At 46.0% G+C, this 16193-nt stretch overlaps 2 protein-coding genes across 5 annotated transcripts in view; both read right to left on the minus strand.

Moving 5' to 3' along the window:
* ADIPOR2 (adiponectin receptor 2) overlaps positions 1-5063 on the minus strand; it is a 46295-nt gene extending 41232 nt beyond the window's left edge. Inside the window, exon 1 of one of the 2 annotated variants that reach the window (XM_042795320.1) lies at positions 4952-5063. The gene's annotated coding sequence lies outside the window, so the exon portion shown is untranslated. The remainder of the gene's footprint in view (positions 1-4951) is intronic. The other variant, XM_042795322.1, reaches the window with a different exon arrangement.
* Positions 5064-11887: 6824 nt separating this feature from the next.
* The window catches only part of WNT5B (Wnt family member 5B), a 75871-nt gene continuing 71565 nt past the window's right edge, over positions 11888-16193 (minus strand). For all 3 annotated transcript variants that reach the window (XM_042795401.1, XM_042795402.1, XM_042795400.1), the window contains exon 5: positions 11888-13412. In XM_042795401.1, the coding sequence (XP_042651335.1) occupies positions 12954-13412 (459 nt within the window). In that variant the 3' untranslated portion in view covers positions 11888-12953. The remainder of the gene's footprint in view (positions 13413-16193) is intronic.

The following is a 16193-nucleotide window of genomic DNA, read 5'->3' on the forward strand; positions in this document are numbered from 1 at the left end:
TGCTTAACACACAGTGATCTCCTAATGAAATCTGCAGCATATAAATTGTCATCCTCTAGATCTATACAGAGCAGCACAACTGACCTCAGCTTCAAACAAGAAACGTCAGTCTCTGCAATCCTCTGAGCAGATGGAACCAAACAGGTTGGGGAAAAGAACATTTGGTTAAAAGGAAAAGAAAAACTGGATGAACAGATATGAAAAATGGCTTTGGCATACTCATGATAAATCAGCCTAGCCACACCTTATATGCAGATGATCATAGCTGCATTCAGAAAAACAACAATTCACATTGGCAAAGACAGCTAGACTTTTACATGACCTATCCAAATGCAAGCAACATTGTGACCTTATGACATCCATACCTAGTATAAGCTTGGTTGTCAGCATTGGATGAAGAACCATGAATGCTAACGATTTTGAGATAAAATACTGCCAGAAAGATGAGAATAAGATGGGGGCAGGGGGGGAAGGAATTAGCCTTTCCTGCAGCAGGTCTCAACAGAAGTTTGCAATGTCTTTAAATATGTTGGCAGAACACTGCAATACCCATTTTAAGTATTCAGACTTTACTCGCAGAATGGGTTGAAAGTCAATTGTCTACTCTCTCGCTTACTGCTGTCTAAAGGTACCTTCAAGCCAATGATTATAGTTCCGCCTGTTCCAACACTTTCTTCCTGTAAATAGTGCCTCACTATTTTCTGTTCTCACAAGGGCTTAATTAGTCCTGTTCACAGAGAGCTGCAGCAGCTGGCACATCCCAGCAGACTCCATTGCATTTTCACAGCTACTGAAATCCATCTGAACCACACTGCAAATTTTTTTACACTGAAAATTACATCCCCTGTGCACCTTATGTCTACCTATACATTTGAAGACATCTTTTTGCAAGCAATTTAACCACAAGGAACCCCTCAAAAGTCCCAAAACATTCACTTACATGCATACAGTTCACAGAAAGCCAACAAATCCTCCATGGACAGAAAAAGAGACTCTCTCTTCCACTAACACAGCAGCAGAGATCTGTAACTCTAGAATACAGGAGTAATCATGGCTACATGCAACAAAAAAATATAACTGCCATCTGATTCTATTTTATATCCATCATTCCTACAACATATTTCATCTCCTCAAGAGATGATTAAGCTACAAATAAAAAAAAAAATTAAAAAACACAAACAAAACCTAGACAGTAATTTTCTTCCTAGCCTGGCCATATAACTCAGATGACAACCAAAAAAAAAGTGAAGGACAGAGATATATCCATGAGGTTCTAAAAATTCTAAAGAAGTTATAATTGAAAATCATGTTAAATCAAAGGGCAAATTGGTACTAAACATAAAATATTTCCTCTTCAAAATTCCGAGCACCTGAATTTTGCCAACACCTCCTTCACTTCAAGTTCTTTGCTACTTCTCAAATCAAGCAGCAGCAGTATAAACTGTGGTACCTCCTTTCCTGAGAGAGGCTTCCTGCTTATCACCACACCAGCTGCCATATCCCAACGTGCTGAGCAGACTTCTGTATACAAAAAGATTGTTACTGTGTCCTGAAAGGAAACCTTGAGGTTCACCTTCAAACCAGACTAAGATAAAAGATTTTATTTTTATGTCAAACCACTGAGACAAACAGACAAACTTTCCAGAAAACCTACGTAATCAGTGGGCAAGTTAAACTCCAGCTCAGTTTTACAGTTACCTGATGATAAAAGTCTGAATCTCTCACTCTGCCACACCGGAGGCAAGAGGTCATCCTTTGCAAAGCACTGCAACAGGAACCATGTGGAAACAACTCACCTCCTGCTTCTTTAGTTTATATACGGATCTGCAGCATCCTACTTCAAAGGTAAAACATTCTGGTAGTAAGAGCATATTCAAATAAACAAGTGAAAGTTAAAAATGTTTTCAGAAGTCTGTTTTCTGAAGAAGCAGAATTAATACCTCGTTTGTCTCCATATTCTTAATTTTCTTTATTGAACTTGTCTTGACAAACATATTGATTTAAAAAGCAGTAGGAGCTGGTCACCACATTAAGTACGACCAGCTGAAAAACAATGACTTGTAGAAAGGGTAAGGTATTTAAAACAAGTTTTATCAGAGAACAATACAGTTTAAAGTAATAGTCTTACCCTTAAACTTCATCCCAAATACTTTTTCTTAATCACTGCCATTATCTTGTGTAATGTTTTTTCAAATCTACCAACACTGTCTGCCAGAAAATTCAATGAATGAGTCATACACAGACACTTTCACATAATAAATACTCAAAACTGCTATTTCCATTTCAGAACTACTTCTATTTAAGCATTTGAATTGCTGATGGCATAATAATCCAACAACCTCCTGAAGTTTCCTTATCAAGATTTTCCTCATGCACAGACAGCACCTCCACTGACTAAAGCAAGCCTTGTTTCTTTGCACAGTGCCTTGGACAATATGGTTACACAACTAGAAACTTGTAAAACTTGCAAAATTTTTAGCGCCTAATATTGAGTATCTTTTGTACATGAATGCTTGGCACAGCTCCTTGAACATGCAACTGAAGACATGAGATAACAGCAGAGATCCAACCATTAAAAATCACTGACATTACAAGCCCTGCCAATTCCCATTAATTTTCCTTTATGACAAATCAACAGAAACTCTTGCCCAGAGCAAGCACAGGCTTTTCAAACTCCAGCCTTTTAATCCTGTATCCAGGAGTCAGGCTTCAAGTCTGAATCTCACCCACATTGCCAAAACCACCGCTCACTAGTCACTTGAGCAAACTAGGAGTAATGGAGTAATGCCAGAAGTTCAACAGTACTGATACAACTCAAAGACTTGGGGGGGGGGGGCAAAGTAAAGGGGAGCCCTTTGTATGTGTCTGGCTCTCCTGAAGTCCCAATGCAATTTAAGCTCCAATATTCATCCCATTTTATATCTGAGAACATACATATAACAGATAAGAATCTGTTGAAGGAATTTTTACCATGAAAGCTTTTACTTAAGAAGTACGTCAAAAATACACTCTTGTCCTTCACACCAGATTATTTTTTTTTTTATCTGATTTATACTGAGAAAGCATCCTTTTGAAAACCTGAACTGAGTTGGGATGCAGCTTTTAACTCCTCCATCACTAATTCTGATTCAGTTTTCCACATTAGCAACTATTCTCCATGGTTTTCACCATGAAGCTGCCAACAGCCTTATCCACAGGCTTATTTAACCACAGTTAGTCAGCTCAGACAAGGGAATAATTTTCCTATTTTATCAACTAATCTTACACTTCCAAAACAACAATGAACTTCAAGTTGCCTACTAGCACACACTCACAGTCTTCACGTAGGATTAAGTGTCCCTGTACAGATGAAGTTTCCATAGCAAGTTATCCCTATAACATAAGAGCCACAGTATAAAATCTTCATAACTGGAACTGGCTAGTGCCCCTAGAGCAAAAGGCAAAACAAACCCAAAACACAATCACTTCCTTTCTTGTATAAACAATATTAGCTCATAGCTGAAGATAACAAGGAAAACAGACTGTGTTTTATGACCATGCTGCACCCGTAATTCCATGACGCATCATCTACTTCTGTTGATCATAAACGTATTGTCCTCTGTTACAGCAGCTACCACCAAATTTTAAGTAGTCTCCTTAAGGTTCTGTAGAAAGCAAGCACCCCGCTACTGAAATAATACAGACTGGCCCCTGAAAGCTGAGAATTTTTACAACAGTACTGAAAGAGAACTGCGCAGTTCACAGCTCTTCACTGACTTCCAGAACAGATCTGTGAAGACCACAGCCAGCACAGAACCAGAAATTTAATACTCCTTGACACTGACTACAGCAAGGGAGTGAAAACAGAGTTTAAATTACACATTAAGACCTCAGCTCTCGAAAACCAGATTATACCCAGAAGGGTTTGCCCAGAGAACCTGGCTAATTTGATAAAACCCACTCCATTTTAAAAACACACAACACAGTTGTGATACACAAGATAATTCAACTGCCTGAAGAACTTCAGTGCTGCACTAAGAACAAAACATATGTTTAAATAAGGAGTAATACCTAAAAGCTTACTGCTGTATGACAGGTGCAATAGTTTACATACACAGCAACGAGCCTGTATGTCAAAAAAGTTGTAATTTAGTATTAATGGTTTTCTTAAAGAAATGTCAACACATACATCTACTAAAGCCACTAAATCAACCGACTTGTAAGGCTAAGACAGACAAAAAAACCCACCCAACACTGCTTGAAAAGCTCAGCACTAACAACAGCTGTCATATCTTCTTTGTCTACTAGCCGATTACCATATGTTTCAACGTCTTTGTTGCTCATCTTAAGCAAACAAGATATGAATAACTGATTCACTCCGGGGAAAAAAAAAAATAAGTAAAAAAATAAAAAAAAAAAAACAACAAACCCTAAAACAATAAAAACACCAACACACAAACTTTTGAGAGTTTATTTAACTGTCATTTGGGAATACCCAAATGGTGGTGACACCACTCTCAAATATTTGCATTATCTACCGTTGATAACTCCAGCGCTTACAGATGCGCACGCAAAAACACACTCACACAGAGCACTCCGCGGCCAAGGCAAGGTTCCCACGCCGTGGGAGCGGAGGAGTTATTATTTTTTATCGCGTCCGCAAAAAGATTCCGGGAGCAGCAGCCGGTTTCCCGGCCCTGACAAGCAACAAGTGCTGCGAACAAGACCTACTTACAGCGCTCTTGACCCACTTGGAGCGCTCGGCCGGCCTAACGCCTCCTCCAGCCGAGCACTCCCAAGCAAACACCCCGACCGCCCGCCCGGCTCCCTCCTGCCGCCGCCCGCCCGCCGGGCCCCGCTCCCCGCCGCGCCGACACAACCCAACCCGCCGCCGACACCGGCGCCCGCCGCCGGCCATTCCCCCCGCACGCCGCCACCCGGCCCCACGCGTGCGAGGCGCGGAGCCGCTCACCTGGCAACGGCCGGCGCCCGCGAGCTGCCGCCCCGCGCCGCCCCCCCCCCCTCCTGCGGCCACCGCTGCCGCCGCCGCCGCCCCGGCCTCCCCGGCTCCTCCCGGCCCTACACCGTCATCATCGCACGAGGCCGCCGCCGCCAATAGCAGGGCACGCCTTGCACGCGGCGGCACGCCGGAAGGAAGCGCGGGAAGCGCGACCCCCTCCCCTCAGCGGCATCTCGGGAAAGGGAGGCGGGGCGGGGCGGGGCGGGGACGCGCAGGCGCACGGGGCACGGCCGCGCCCGCCGCTCTGATTGGCTGAGGGAAGCGAGCGGCGTTTGGCGCGGGCTTTTGTTCTCCGCTGGCCCGGGGGTTGGGGGGGGGAATCGGTGGTTCCTTCAGGGGGTGCCGGGCGCGGCGGGGCCGGGCTCCGTGGGGGGGGGGGGGTTCTCCCGTGACACCGTTTTTCCTCGGCTCCGAGCAGGCAGCGGAGCCTCACCCTCCCTTCTACAGAAAAAGCGCTGTCACCGGAAACCCCGGGCCGCGCAGTCCTTCCCGCCGGCGTGAGGGAAAGAAGCCCGAGAAGGGGCCGCCCGTGGGGAGAGCGCGGCGCCGCCCCGGCTGAGGGGACCGCTGTGGAAGTCCCTGGGGTGGGGAAGCGTGAGGCGTCCTCGGGGGCTGCGGGTGCTGCTGAGCGGGGAAGAGGCCTCACCGGGCGAGGGTTTAACGTGCAGGACCGAGCCACGGGGTGGGGGGTTGAGGGGGCACAGCCGGTGCAGCACCTGAAAGATGTGAGCTACCAGACAGCGTTACCGGGGAGGATGGTGCTGGAGGCACCTGGGAAGCCTGGCTCTTGTGACAGGGCCCGAACACCTAGGTCTGGTGTAGAGGCACTGAGGTGAAACACCAAAGAGAACGCAAAGTTCCCCTGTGAAGCAATGGAACGTGTGGTCCAAACAGCAGGAGAATCGGCGTGACGTGGAGGTCGCAGCTTATGAAATTGTACCCGTAGGGGAAAGGGTGGAAAGCCCACCGCTGTACGGGTTGTACAGTGAGACTAGTCAAAACGCTAAGGGAACTGTTAGAGGACAACCTTAACAGTTGTCGAGGAGAACAACTGGATGATCTTGGAGGACCTGTCTAATTTGTGTGGCACTACACACTCCAGCTCCTTGCTGAGCCACGTTTCCATCAATACAGTTGTACCCGCACCTGGAAATTTTAGCTCAAACCAGTGACTATGCACAAGATACTTAACAAAAGCAAAATTATCCCTAGAAACTAATAGTTGAAACTTTTTGATCCCTAACACCCCCCAACGTTAAGCACACACTGTCCATTCCTTAAAACCCTGCTTATAAAACTGTGATTCCCTAGTGTCTCCCTTAAAACATGTCCCATCTCACATATTGATTAAAGCCTTTATTATTGTGAAGGGAGCAAGGTAGTTACTGAACATCACAATTGCACTATTACGTGTATTTAGTTTCTCTCATGAATCAAAATGTATTTTGACAGCCGTTGGGCAGCAGCAGGGAGAGCAGCAGCTGCAGTGCCTGTTCCAGCTCCACCCCGTGCCTGTCAGATGAAGTATTTCCTGCTCTGTCTTTCAGTATTTCATCTGTAAAATGGCGCTAATGATTTTAAAATATTTTCAGCTCCACTGATGAAAAATGCATACAAAAACTGCATGTCATTTTCATCTGTCATTTCCTGTCACCATAACTTAACATGTACTCAGGAAATTAAGAGGAAAATTGAGATAGGAATACTGTTTCATTAAATATTAAATAAAAGGAATTGGGGTAGTTTATTTTTGTTTAAGAGCCTGGAACTCAAAAAAGAAAGCTGTGCTCTGCCATATGGGACAAAGTTTTCACTCAGAAAGACACATTTTTAAAAACTGAGTTATGTACTTCCTGGGCATTTATAGATAGTTCATAGAAATCGTAGCATTAATATAAAATGTTCATTGCCTTAATTCCACCCCTGACTCTTTTTGTCCTACATCCTCCCTGTGCTTTGTGAAAGTTGGCAGGTCATTAGTTAACTCCATTGTTGTTCCCAAGCAAGAGAGAATGAATTTGCCTGGGGTAAATGAAACTGAGACTGGCCAGAATCATCACAGTGAATTGCAGAGGGTGGCCACTCTAAAACTCTGGTCTAGATGTTTTCTCAGCCCAGGGAAGCTCATGGCTAAGCACTTGTGCAGCTCCTTGGGGCTCTGAATGAGGCAGGCCTACAATTAGCTCCAGCACAGTGACTGTGACAGTCATTAAGTGGCACTGGGCCTACCCCACATCTTTTTTTTTTTTTTCTTTTTTTTCCCCTGAAAGAGAGGATTGTAATGTGTCCTTGGATGGCAATGCCTCATCCTGCCCATCCCGCGTGATCACGATGCTCTGGCAGTCATGCGATGGACTGACACAGCTATATGGCACTCTAGGAAGAGCCAAAAGACAAATTATGATTCAGAATAAAACTGCCCTAGGGTAAGGAAGCGCCTGGACTTTTTTTTTTTTTTTTTTTTTTTTTTTCCAGGATATGCCTTATTGCTGCAAGCCTTTAAACAGCTTCGTCTCCATTGGCAAACATAGTTGAGCAGCTCCCTTCTGATTTCCCCAGGATGGCTGCCACCATGTGACAGCACCATGGGGCAGCGCTAATGGGGAATTATTATCTCCCTGCCTCCCCATAAAGCAGTGCCTGCTCATTCTCTTTGTACTTCCTTCCTTATCAGAGTCTTCTCCCCCTCCCAAATCACCGAGGGCCTGACCCTCACCACACGCTCTGTCGGGCTGCTGAAGGCTGGTGCTTGCTGCAGCAACCGCCGACCAAACAGCCGGAGCTGTTGCCGGTACCACGGGGCCACCAGACCCCGCTTGCTTGGGGTGGGCAGAGTGGTGGAGAGGTAACTGTGGCACCCAGGGCACGTGTCCAACCGGAGTGTCACAGGGCGAGATTTAGTACGCCCTTTCATGGCTGCTGCGCTCTCTCCCTGCTCACAGGGAGAACGCCCAACACTATTGTTTGTTCCCCCTTTCTCTCATTCGAGGAAATGCTATGAGTAGGTCATGCCTTTTTGAATCCTAATGTAAAAAAAAAAAAAAAAAAAATTTCAACTGTCATTTAAACAGAACTAAGAAACAAGAGGGTATAGCAACAGCTTCAGGCCCTGCAGGAGAAGACTGATGTATGGAAGGCATAAGCGTGCTGTGATCATTCCATTATACTGTGTTTTTTATTATTATTTGGGAATTTACAATGACTGTTCATGATTCTTTTTGTCCTTTCTGGTATGTGTCCCGTTGGCTTCGGAAATCTGTTTTGCTTATCTTTGAGGCTGGTTATATTTAGACTTCAGAGCTGGTATGCTCACGACATGGCCCAGTCCCAAAGCTACCAGCTATCTACGCTGGAGCTGGAGCTGGGGCAGGCTACCCACTCCATGGTCTCTGCATCCATCAGCTTTTGCACATGGGGTAGCAGGACCCACACTGCCCTGTCAGGGAGTCAGGACACGGCCAGGATACACACCTGGGCCAAGGAGATGGGACACATCTCTGGGTCACACGGATTAGACATAGCCAGAGTTTGCCTTTGAGGAGAAGGGGATCCAATATTATGTTCACATCTGCTCACTCTCTGTCGTGTGACAGTTCCTTCAGAGCCGGCCCCCCAGCAAACTTGATTTCACGGAGTATCTTCTAGAAACTGTTTAACCTGAAATGTAGTTAAACAAAAGCTAAATGAAAGTGAATAACCATATAAGCAGCTGGTTGTGGAAAACCGTGTGACAGACACTTGAGAAATGCCCTTTAGTCACTGGAAGGTATTTCCCAATGTCTCCTTGGGATGTTTTGTGTCTGTGTCAGCTGATGAAAATACTGTCTATATTTCTGCAGCCATGGGTGATTAGGAATTGCTCCCACAGCATAATTTAAACCTGCCAGGCTTCTCCAAGGAAACGGTCAAGTGAGCAGAGTTTGATTTTGTATGACTGAACAAGATCTGCTTCATTTGTGTTTTGTCAGGGCTACATAACTTGGGTCCATATAGAAAGTGTAACTTAACACTCACGCTGTGTGTCCAGGTTCAACTTGGCTGTTTCCTGAATCGCAAAAGGCAGCAGTCTCTCTGTTACATTGAGCCCTGGGTAGGCACAGACTTTTTGGGGATAAAGAATGGGAGCCTCCAAACAATGCAAAGGGCCTAGAGTCCAGTGGTGTTAAAAGGTTCATTTAAATTTTCATTCTTATCTCTACACCATAATTAATATAAAATGAAAGTTTCTGTTTGTTCTGGGATCAGCTATTGCTTAGCTTACCTTGCAGCAGAACATACTAAGGCCTCATTCATTCACATTATAACTTATGTATTACTAGCCAGTTGGAAAATGATGACAGATTTGCATCCTGTTCTGCTCCGTTTCGGAGCTGATGTTCACTGACTTGCAATAACCGTATATTTGCATAGGGCCTTTAACTCCAAAATATTTTAGTTTTACATGACTTACGGGTGGTCATTTCTGTCAGCCTTGAAGCGCAGTGACTTCAGGGTTGGAATGTGGCAGCCGGTTACCAGCACACGCTATATAATAGTGTATTGTGAGAATATCTTATCCATATGAACTGCAAACAGAATTTGAGCAGGCAGGTATTTGATTCAGAAACCAGGCTAACTGCCCTAAGCCTTACTTCTTGCTACAAGATACTCAATACCCATGAATAAACAAGCCCCAAGTTCACCTCTCTTTTGCAGAACCGTCTTCCCTCCAGTGTAGTGCCGGCGTAGGGCTTTGCTGCCACAGACTCCCCGAGGCCCCTGCTGAGCCCCCCAGCAACCACCTCTGAGCATCTGACCCTCCGAGGTGCCGCTGAGCCTCTTTGTCCCGAACGGAGCGTGTCCCCGCACAATGGGGATACAGCTGTCTGCCTGCCAGAGTTAATGAGCGTAGAGGGTAGGCCTTCAATTACAGCTTTTTTCAGCCATATTTCTCAAAGAGCTGTACAGAAAAAAAAAAAAAAAAAAAAAAAAAAAAAGAGGTATTCTGCTCCTCCTTTTATACAGGAGGAGGCTAAAATGCAAAGAAATTAAGTAACTTGTTGAAGATTACAAAGCAAATAATCGGCAGAACTCAGAATCAAGCTTAGCTCCCCACCCCCACATCCCTCCACCACTTTGTGCATCTAACGAGGCACAACTTAAAATCCACCACTTTTTAACTTTCATGGTAAAGGAACAATTCTGCTACAGCTTTCTGTTTGACTTTCTTTGGCTTTGCATCAAACCAAACCGGCTGTGCTCTTTATTTTATACTTACTGCCACCCTAAGGAGGTTCTTTTATGTGTGGACGCCATAGAAATTAAGTTTTAAACTAGAGTTTAGCAGGATCAAATTTTTTGATACAAAATAAGACTGAAACCCAGGTCTTGTAAAAAAGGGTGGAGGGGCAAAGAAAGAAAGGCAATGGTCACTTCTCTCCTATCGCTATATGGTCCCAGTCCAATAGGAACTGCTGGCTCCAAGCAGGCTGCCAGAGGTCTGGAGTGCTGGGACAAAAGGCCAAAAAACCATCTTTTTTTCCATCCAGACAACATTTTAGGTGGAAAAAGACGGACATATCCAGGGACACCCAGATGAATAGTAGCCCTAACAATGCCAATTTTTCCGCTTCCAAAGTTGTTTACACCCACAAAATTAACTGTGGTGCCAAACTGCAAGGAGAGTTGCGACTCCCTTGAATGTGTGGTCTTTATTGGAAAGGCCAAATGAAATCATTTTGAATTATTAGACATATTAACAATGCCTGAGGGTGTCATATACAAATAGCTGACACCTTTGAGTACTGACGCAATAAGGATGGACAAGAACATGAGGTGAGGCTGGTGGGAGGAAAGGTCTTTTTTCGATGTGTCCAAGGTAGAGCAAGTTTTATTACTGGGCTAGAAACGTATAGTATCCCAGGAGTGAATAGCTCACACATTTGATCCGATCTTGGGCTCAGTCCAGCTCCCACTGAAGTTTAATGGGAGTTGGATCAGGCCATTGCACTCACATTTTTTCCATGCATGGAAAACTATTTCCGTTACTTTGAATTACAATACCACTGGCTTTGGATTTTATATAATAAAATAAATCTAGGCCACTGTTTATATTCCAAGAAACTGCATTCTGGGATGCCAACAAATATATTGCCTGTTGGATTAAAAAAAATAAAATAAAAACTGGACACATTGGTTTAAAAAAACAACAGCTCCTAATTATTAAACATAATTTTTCTTCCTTGTGCTTTTCTGGAGTCCTCAAATATTTGAAGTATGAAAGGTACATATAAATTCTTCTCTGGTGGCTGAAATGGTGGAATCTGTAAAACTGCAATGCTTTATAAGAAACAGAGGCTTGATATAAAAATAATAATGTTCATGACTAGCTCTTTGCTTATTGGCATATTTTGTGCATTTTAAAATTTACAGTGAAAAAAAACAAACCAAAAAACCAACACCCTGGGAATGTCAGTAACAAAGGGGATGTATATTAGCAAACCCTTATATTTTGGGGACTGGCTTCTCTTGATTGTTCTGACTGCAAATGAACTCTGCAGATGCTGAGGCACAGGAAATGTCTTGTGCTAGAAAAAGCATTTGTTCCCTGCTTTATGAATTGGATTCTACTAAAATCCCAATGTGGTAAGACTGATTAGCAGACTTTGGTAATGCCTTCTGCCCTAGTACAATTTTATTATACTCTTTTATTACCAAGGAAAAACACAGAAAAGACTTCCATCAGTGAACATACGCCCACATTCTGGGAGCAAACGTATCTGTGGTTAGCTTATGCCGAGGAATAGCATGGCCCCTGGACTCTGAAATACAGAGCAGCAAAATAAAAGACACCCCACCAAAAGAGTAAAACAAAAACACACATATACACAACCAACAGAGGGAAAGAAATGTCATTGAGGGGTGTTTAATGTTAAAGAGAAACTATACATCTGGGATGGTGGTGAGGAGGATTTAATAGAGCTGAACAAGGAGACCACCTGCATCCACTTCAAAGAGGAAAACCGGCAGCGGTATGAGGAGTGCTTATGCAGCCATGTGCACGTGTGTGCGTGCAATGCTTCCTTCTACTGACAAAACATGAAGTATATTGCCTTTGCAAACATCCCTGGGCACTGGCAGCTCCTCCTCTATATTGACAAATTAAGGTTCAGCATGGGATTAAAAGAAAAAAAACAAACCAAACCAAAACAAAAAAACAAACCTCCCTCACGCACATAGCCCCGTAGTCTGAGCTGGACAGACCTTCCCCTTTGCCCAGGCGGCACAGAAGAGCTAGGTGCTGGCTTCACGGGGACGCCCAGGCTGTGCACTGGTCAGCCACAGTCACACCTTCCTTCCTCACAACAGCAGGTTGTAAACCTTCCTCCACCACATCGTGGTCTGTGCAGCGTCCAGGAATAGTTCACAGGACTCTGGATTTTAAGCCATATTCTTGGAGAGGAGCCTTGGCTAACTTTCCCTCTTAACGCGACAAAGCCCTTTAGAGGGATCGAGAATTGGTTCCAGGTTCCCCAGTGGGTTTAGTGGGGTGGCAGGGTTTGAAACTCAGGTAACTAGGACTCACCCGCATCCGGCTGTAATTTCAGATGTGCAATAACTATGCCAAATGCCGAGATTTACCGATGAGAGAGCAGAAAGAACCCACTCTTCTCCTTCTCGCTGGCTTTGTTTCTGTAATGAAAAAGTGTGTGCTTGTGTGCAGGGGGGAGTTCACTTTGTCAGCACCTCCTCAGCCTCTTCACCCTGACTGAAACATCCAAGGGGAGATGCACTCAAACTCCCCAGCAGAACTGAAGGAACGGCAAACCAGCTGGCCTGATGGGGGAAATTTCAAAACCAAAATGTCTCTTAAATAAGCTTCTTTAATTATTATCATCATCTGTTTATTTATACAAATATAAAATATATTTATATAGATTTATATAATATAGATTTGTTGCTTTGGTGGCTCCTTTCATTTACAGACGTACTGGTCGACTATCTCTGTGCACTTTTTACACTTGACATAACAGCACCAATGGAACTTGCAGTGGCAACGCTCCACCTGGACGCTCTTGAACTGGTCATAACCCCGTCCGCAGCACATCAGCTCGCACCCATCCATGCCCTCTGAGGTCTTGTTGCACAGTCGGCCCTGGGTGCCCAGAGAGCCCGTGGTCTCATTGCGCAGGCAATAGTCCGGGCTGGGGTCGACGTAGACCAGGTCCTCTTGCGTCGGCATGTTGAAACGGTTGTTCACCAGCTCCAGCTTGCCCTTGCGGCTGATCCTCATGGCAGCGGCGCTGTCGTACTTCTCCTTCAGCAGGTCGCCCACCTTGCGGAAGTCAGCCAGCTGCAGCCAGCAGGTCTTCAGGCTGCACGAGCCCGACACGCCGTGGCACTTACAGGCCACGTCCGCCAGCTTGTACACGGCCTGCGGGAAAAGAAACGCCATCAGGCAAAGCTGTGTTAATTCCCGCCTGCGCTGGCAGCTGGCTTAAGTATAAGGAATTCATCACGTTTTCCTAGCTGCCTTGGTTATCCCCCGATTTCTGTTGTGTCTCTTCCTTCAGAAGAGGCAAAAGTCTCCTCCTCCTTCTGTTGCATTCCTGTTCCCTAAATATTTCTATTTCTGGTCACACTGCCTGCAAACATGACTTCCCCACCCCACCTTCTTATCCCCTGGCTGATTTCTGACTTGACAGCAGGGTCAAGAGCAGGAAAGAACAAGAGTCCTCCCTACCCGGACCCTGGAAATTCCCCCAGTCTCATGGACCATCGTGGTATTGGATGTTTTTCACTTCGGAGCTGCAAAAAAAGGAAGACCTGGGAACATGCCCATTTCCTACCACCTGCACCAGGAACCGACAGCGATTCGTCTGCACCCTTTTGAAATAAAACCACGGGCACGCGCCCTTTCCCTCTGTCTCCGCCGAGAGGAACCCGTCCAGGGGCAGCGTCTAGGGGAGCCGTTGCTTTCCAGAGAGGAGCAAGCAGGGGTGACGCGGGGATGAGGAAAGAGGAACGCCCCTCCCCGGGAACAGGGCAGCTCCCCTCTGCCCGAGGGGCTACCAGCGCCCTCCGTGACGAGCGGGCCCGAGGCGCGAGCCCGACCTGCGAGCCTGCGCCATCTTGTGCCCAGAGCTGCCCCTGCACCCACCGCTCTGTCCCCACGCAGAGCGGCCTCCCTTTTACACAGCGAACGCCAGACTCCCGGGGGCTGTCTTTTCCCAAATACTTTCAGCTACGTTTTCAGGAGTCTGCGGGGGCTGTAGAGCCATCATCAAATCCGGCATCAAAACCAACAAACAGCCTTAGAAGTCTAGGCCTGTGAGCGTTAAACCCTGAGCAAAGCAAGTACATGATGTAAAGGAAAACCGTGGTTACTCTCATCCCCACACTAGCTGGGAGGGCACAAATACTGAAAAATAGAACAACAAAGCTCAAAATAAACTGAAAATGAAGGTTGTGTTTGTTCTTTCTGTTAATTTCACAGACGGGTACAAAACTGCACGCTACGTGGGATCCCGTCAGCACGCACGGGTACTGACAGCGTTTGCAAAGCGAAGAGCTGGCGTCCCCACGCAATCAGAGCTACTCCGTGTTAGAGCAGCAACCCCCCCTCCTTGGTCCTCACGTTCTCACCATCAGGCTCACATCTGCTCCCCCATGACCGTCCTGCACGTTCGCAGGGCAGTGCTCCTGCCAGATCCCACGTGCCAAGCAGAGCTGTTTGGCGTAAGCTGCAAAATTACCACCAGCTGTATCTGGTGGGGCAGATCAAGGAACGTGAGAAAAAACTAGGATGTTCTGAAGGAGATGGCAATATGTCTTCTAGCCAGGTTTTCTGCTGAAGAAAGCAGCCAAACACTGAGGTCTCTTTTCTGCCTCGCTCACCAACACAGATGAAAACTCCCCAGCTCTCTGCATTTGCTTGCCAAGGAGTAGGTGATTAAGGCAATTGAGCATACTGCAAGCAAAACCTTCTGCCTACGACTACTTTCTGGACCAGCAGCGAGAGGTCACAGTTCTACAACAACTGGTTGCTCCTGGTCTAACTAACATCTAGTGCTTTTGACAGCTAGTGAAGATCCAATTTGGCTTAATGGCTAAATCACATGGAGGCCAATCCAGCTCCCAAAAAAGTCAGTGGAGTGAGTCCTTAAAACAGAGGAGCTTTAGTTCTGCTTCTTGGAGCTCAATTTACTGAGGCAATCCCTCACAGCGCAATCTAACAGCTACAGGCTGGGAGTTAAGCACTTGTCTTGGATCGAACTACAACTGCAGAGGACCAACCACACTGTTACTTAAGGACTCCTGCTGTACTATAACCAGACAGAGCTACAGCTGAATTTCCCGAGCTCCAGACACTTACTATATCCTCACTGCATTGCCAGCCTGCTTGTTATAAGCCTGTGTTAGCACTTTTTGGTTATGGTTCTGTCAAATCCCAGGCCACTTGTGCCTCTCTTGCCCTTGCATGTGTTTTTATAAAGTATTATGATTCTTCCTAATCCTCGGCTTTGTTCCTTTAGAAAAACACTGCAACTCGATCCCTCTCAGTTAATGTCATGGGACTGAGTTCACTCCGCCTTGGCTTTAAGCAACTGATGCTCAAAACATCTGGCCCATGTGGGTAGTAGCTGTGCTGGGGAATGCGAACGCTACCAGTTATCACAGGTAAGCATGGCACTGCTCAGCCTCCCACAGCTCTCATTATCAGCGTCCCATGGAGGTAATCATAGCTTCAGCCACTAAATGGCTCTCCCACTCTCCCCCTTTGCTGCCTGGATGGGGAGAAAGCAGAGGAAATTGGAGAATTCCTCTCTGGCCGGGCTCAGGTCAAGGTAAAGAATAACAGACCCCACATGCAGTTCTGAGAGCAGGGTCTGATCGATGGCCATGCCACTTAAACAGGTTGAAAACACCTCTAATGGAAAGGCTTAAAGCCCCTTCCCATAAGCCCAAGTTCTCTTCCAATTCTTTTCTTGCAAGAACAGGAACGGAAAGAGAATTAATGGGGAATTCCTATGTGGTCAATTAGCCAGACCCCCTTCCAGGCTCCTCTGGCAGGGCCTTGAGTGACTGATGACTGAGGCCTGCCATATGCCGACTGGGTAAACAGCGTGGAAGGACTGACTGCCACAGTCCGCCAGACAGGGCGGCAGATAAGGAACAAGGGGGAAATAAAAGAGGGTAATGGAGACCAATTGGG

This window comes from Tyto alba, unplaced genomic scaffold, assembly GCF_018691265.1.
Source record: "Tyto alba isolate M040663 unplaced genomic scaffold, T.alba_DEE_v4.0 Super-Scaffold_21, whole genome shotgun sequence".
Lineage (NCBI taxonomy): Eukaryota > Metazoa > Chordata > Aves > Strigiformes > Tytonidae > Tyto > Tyto alba.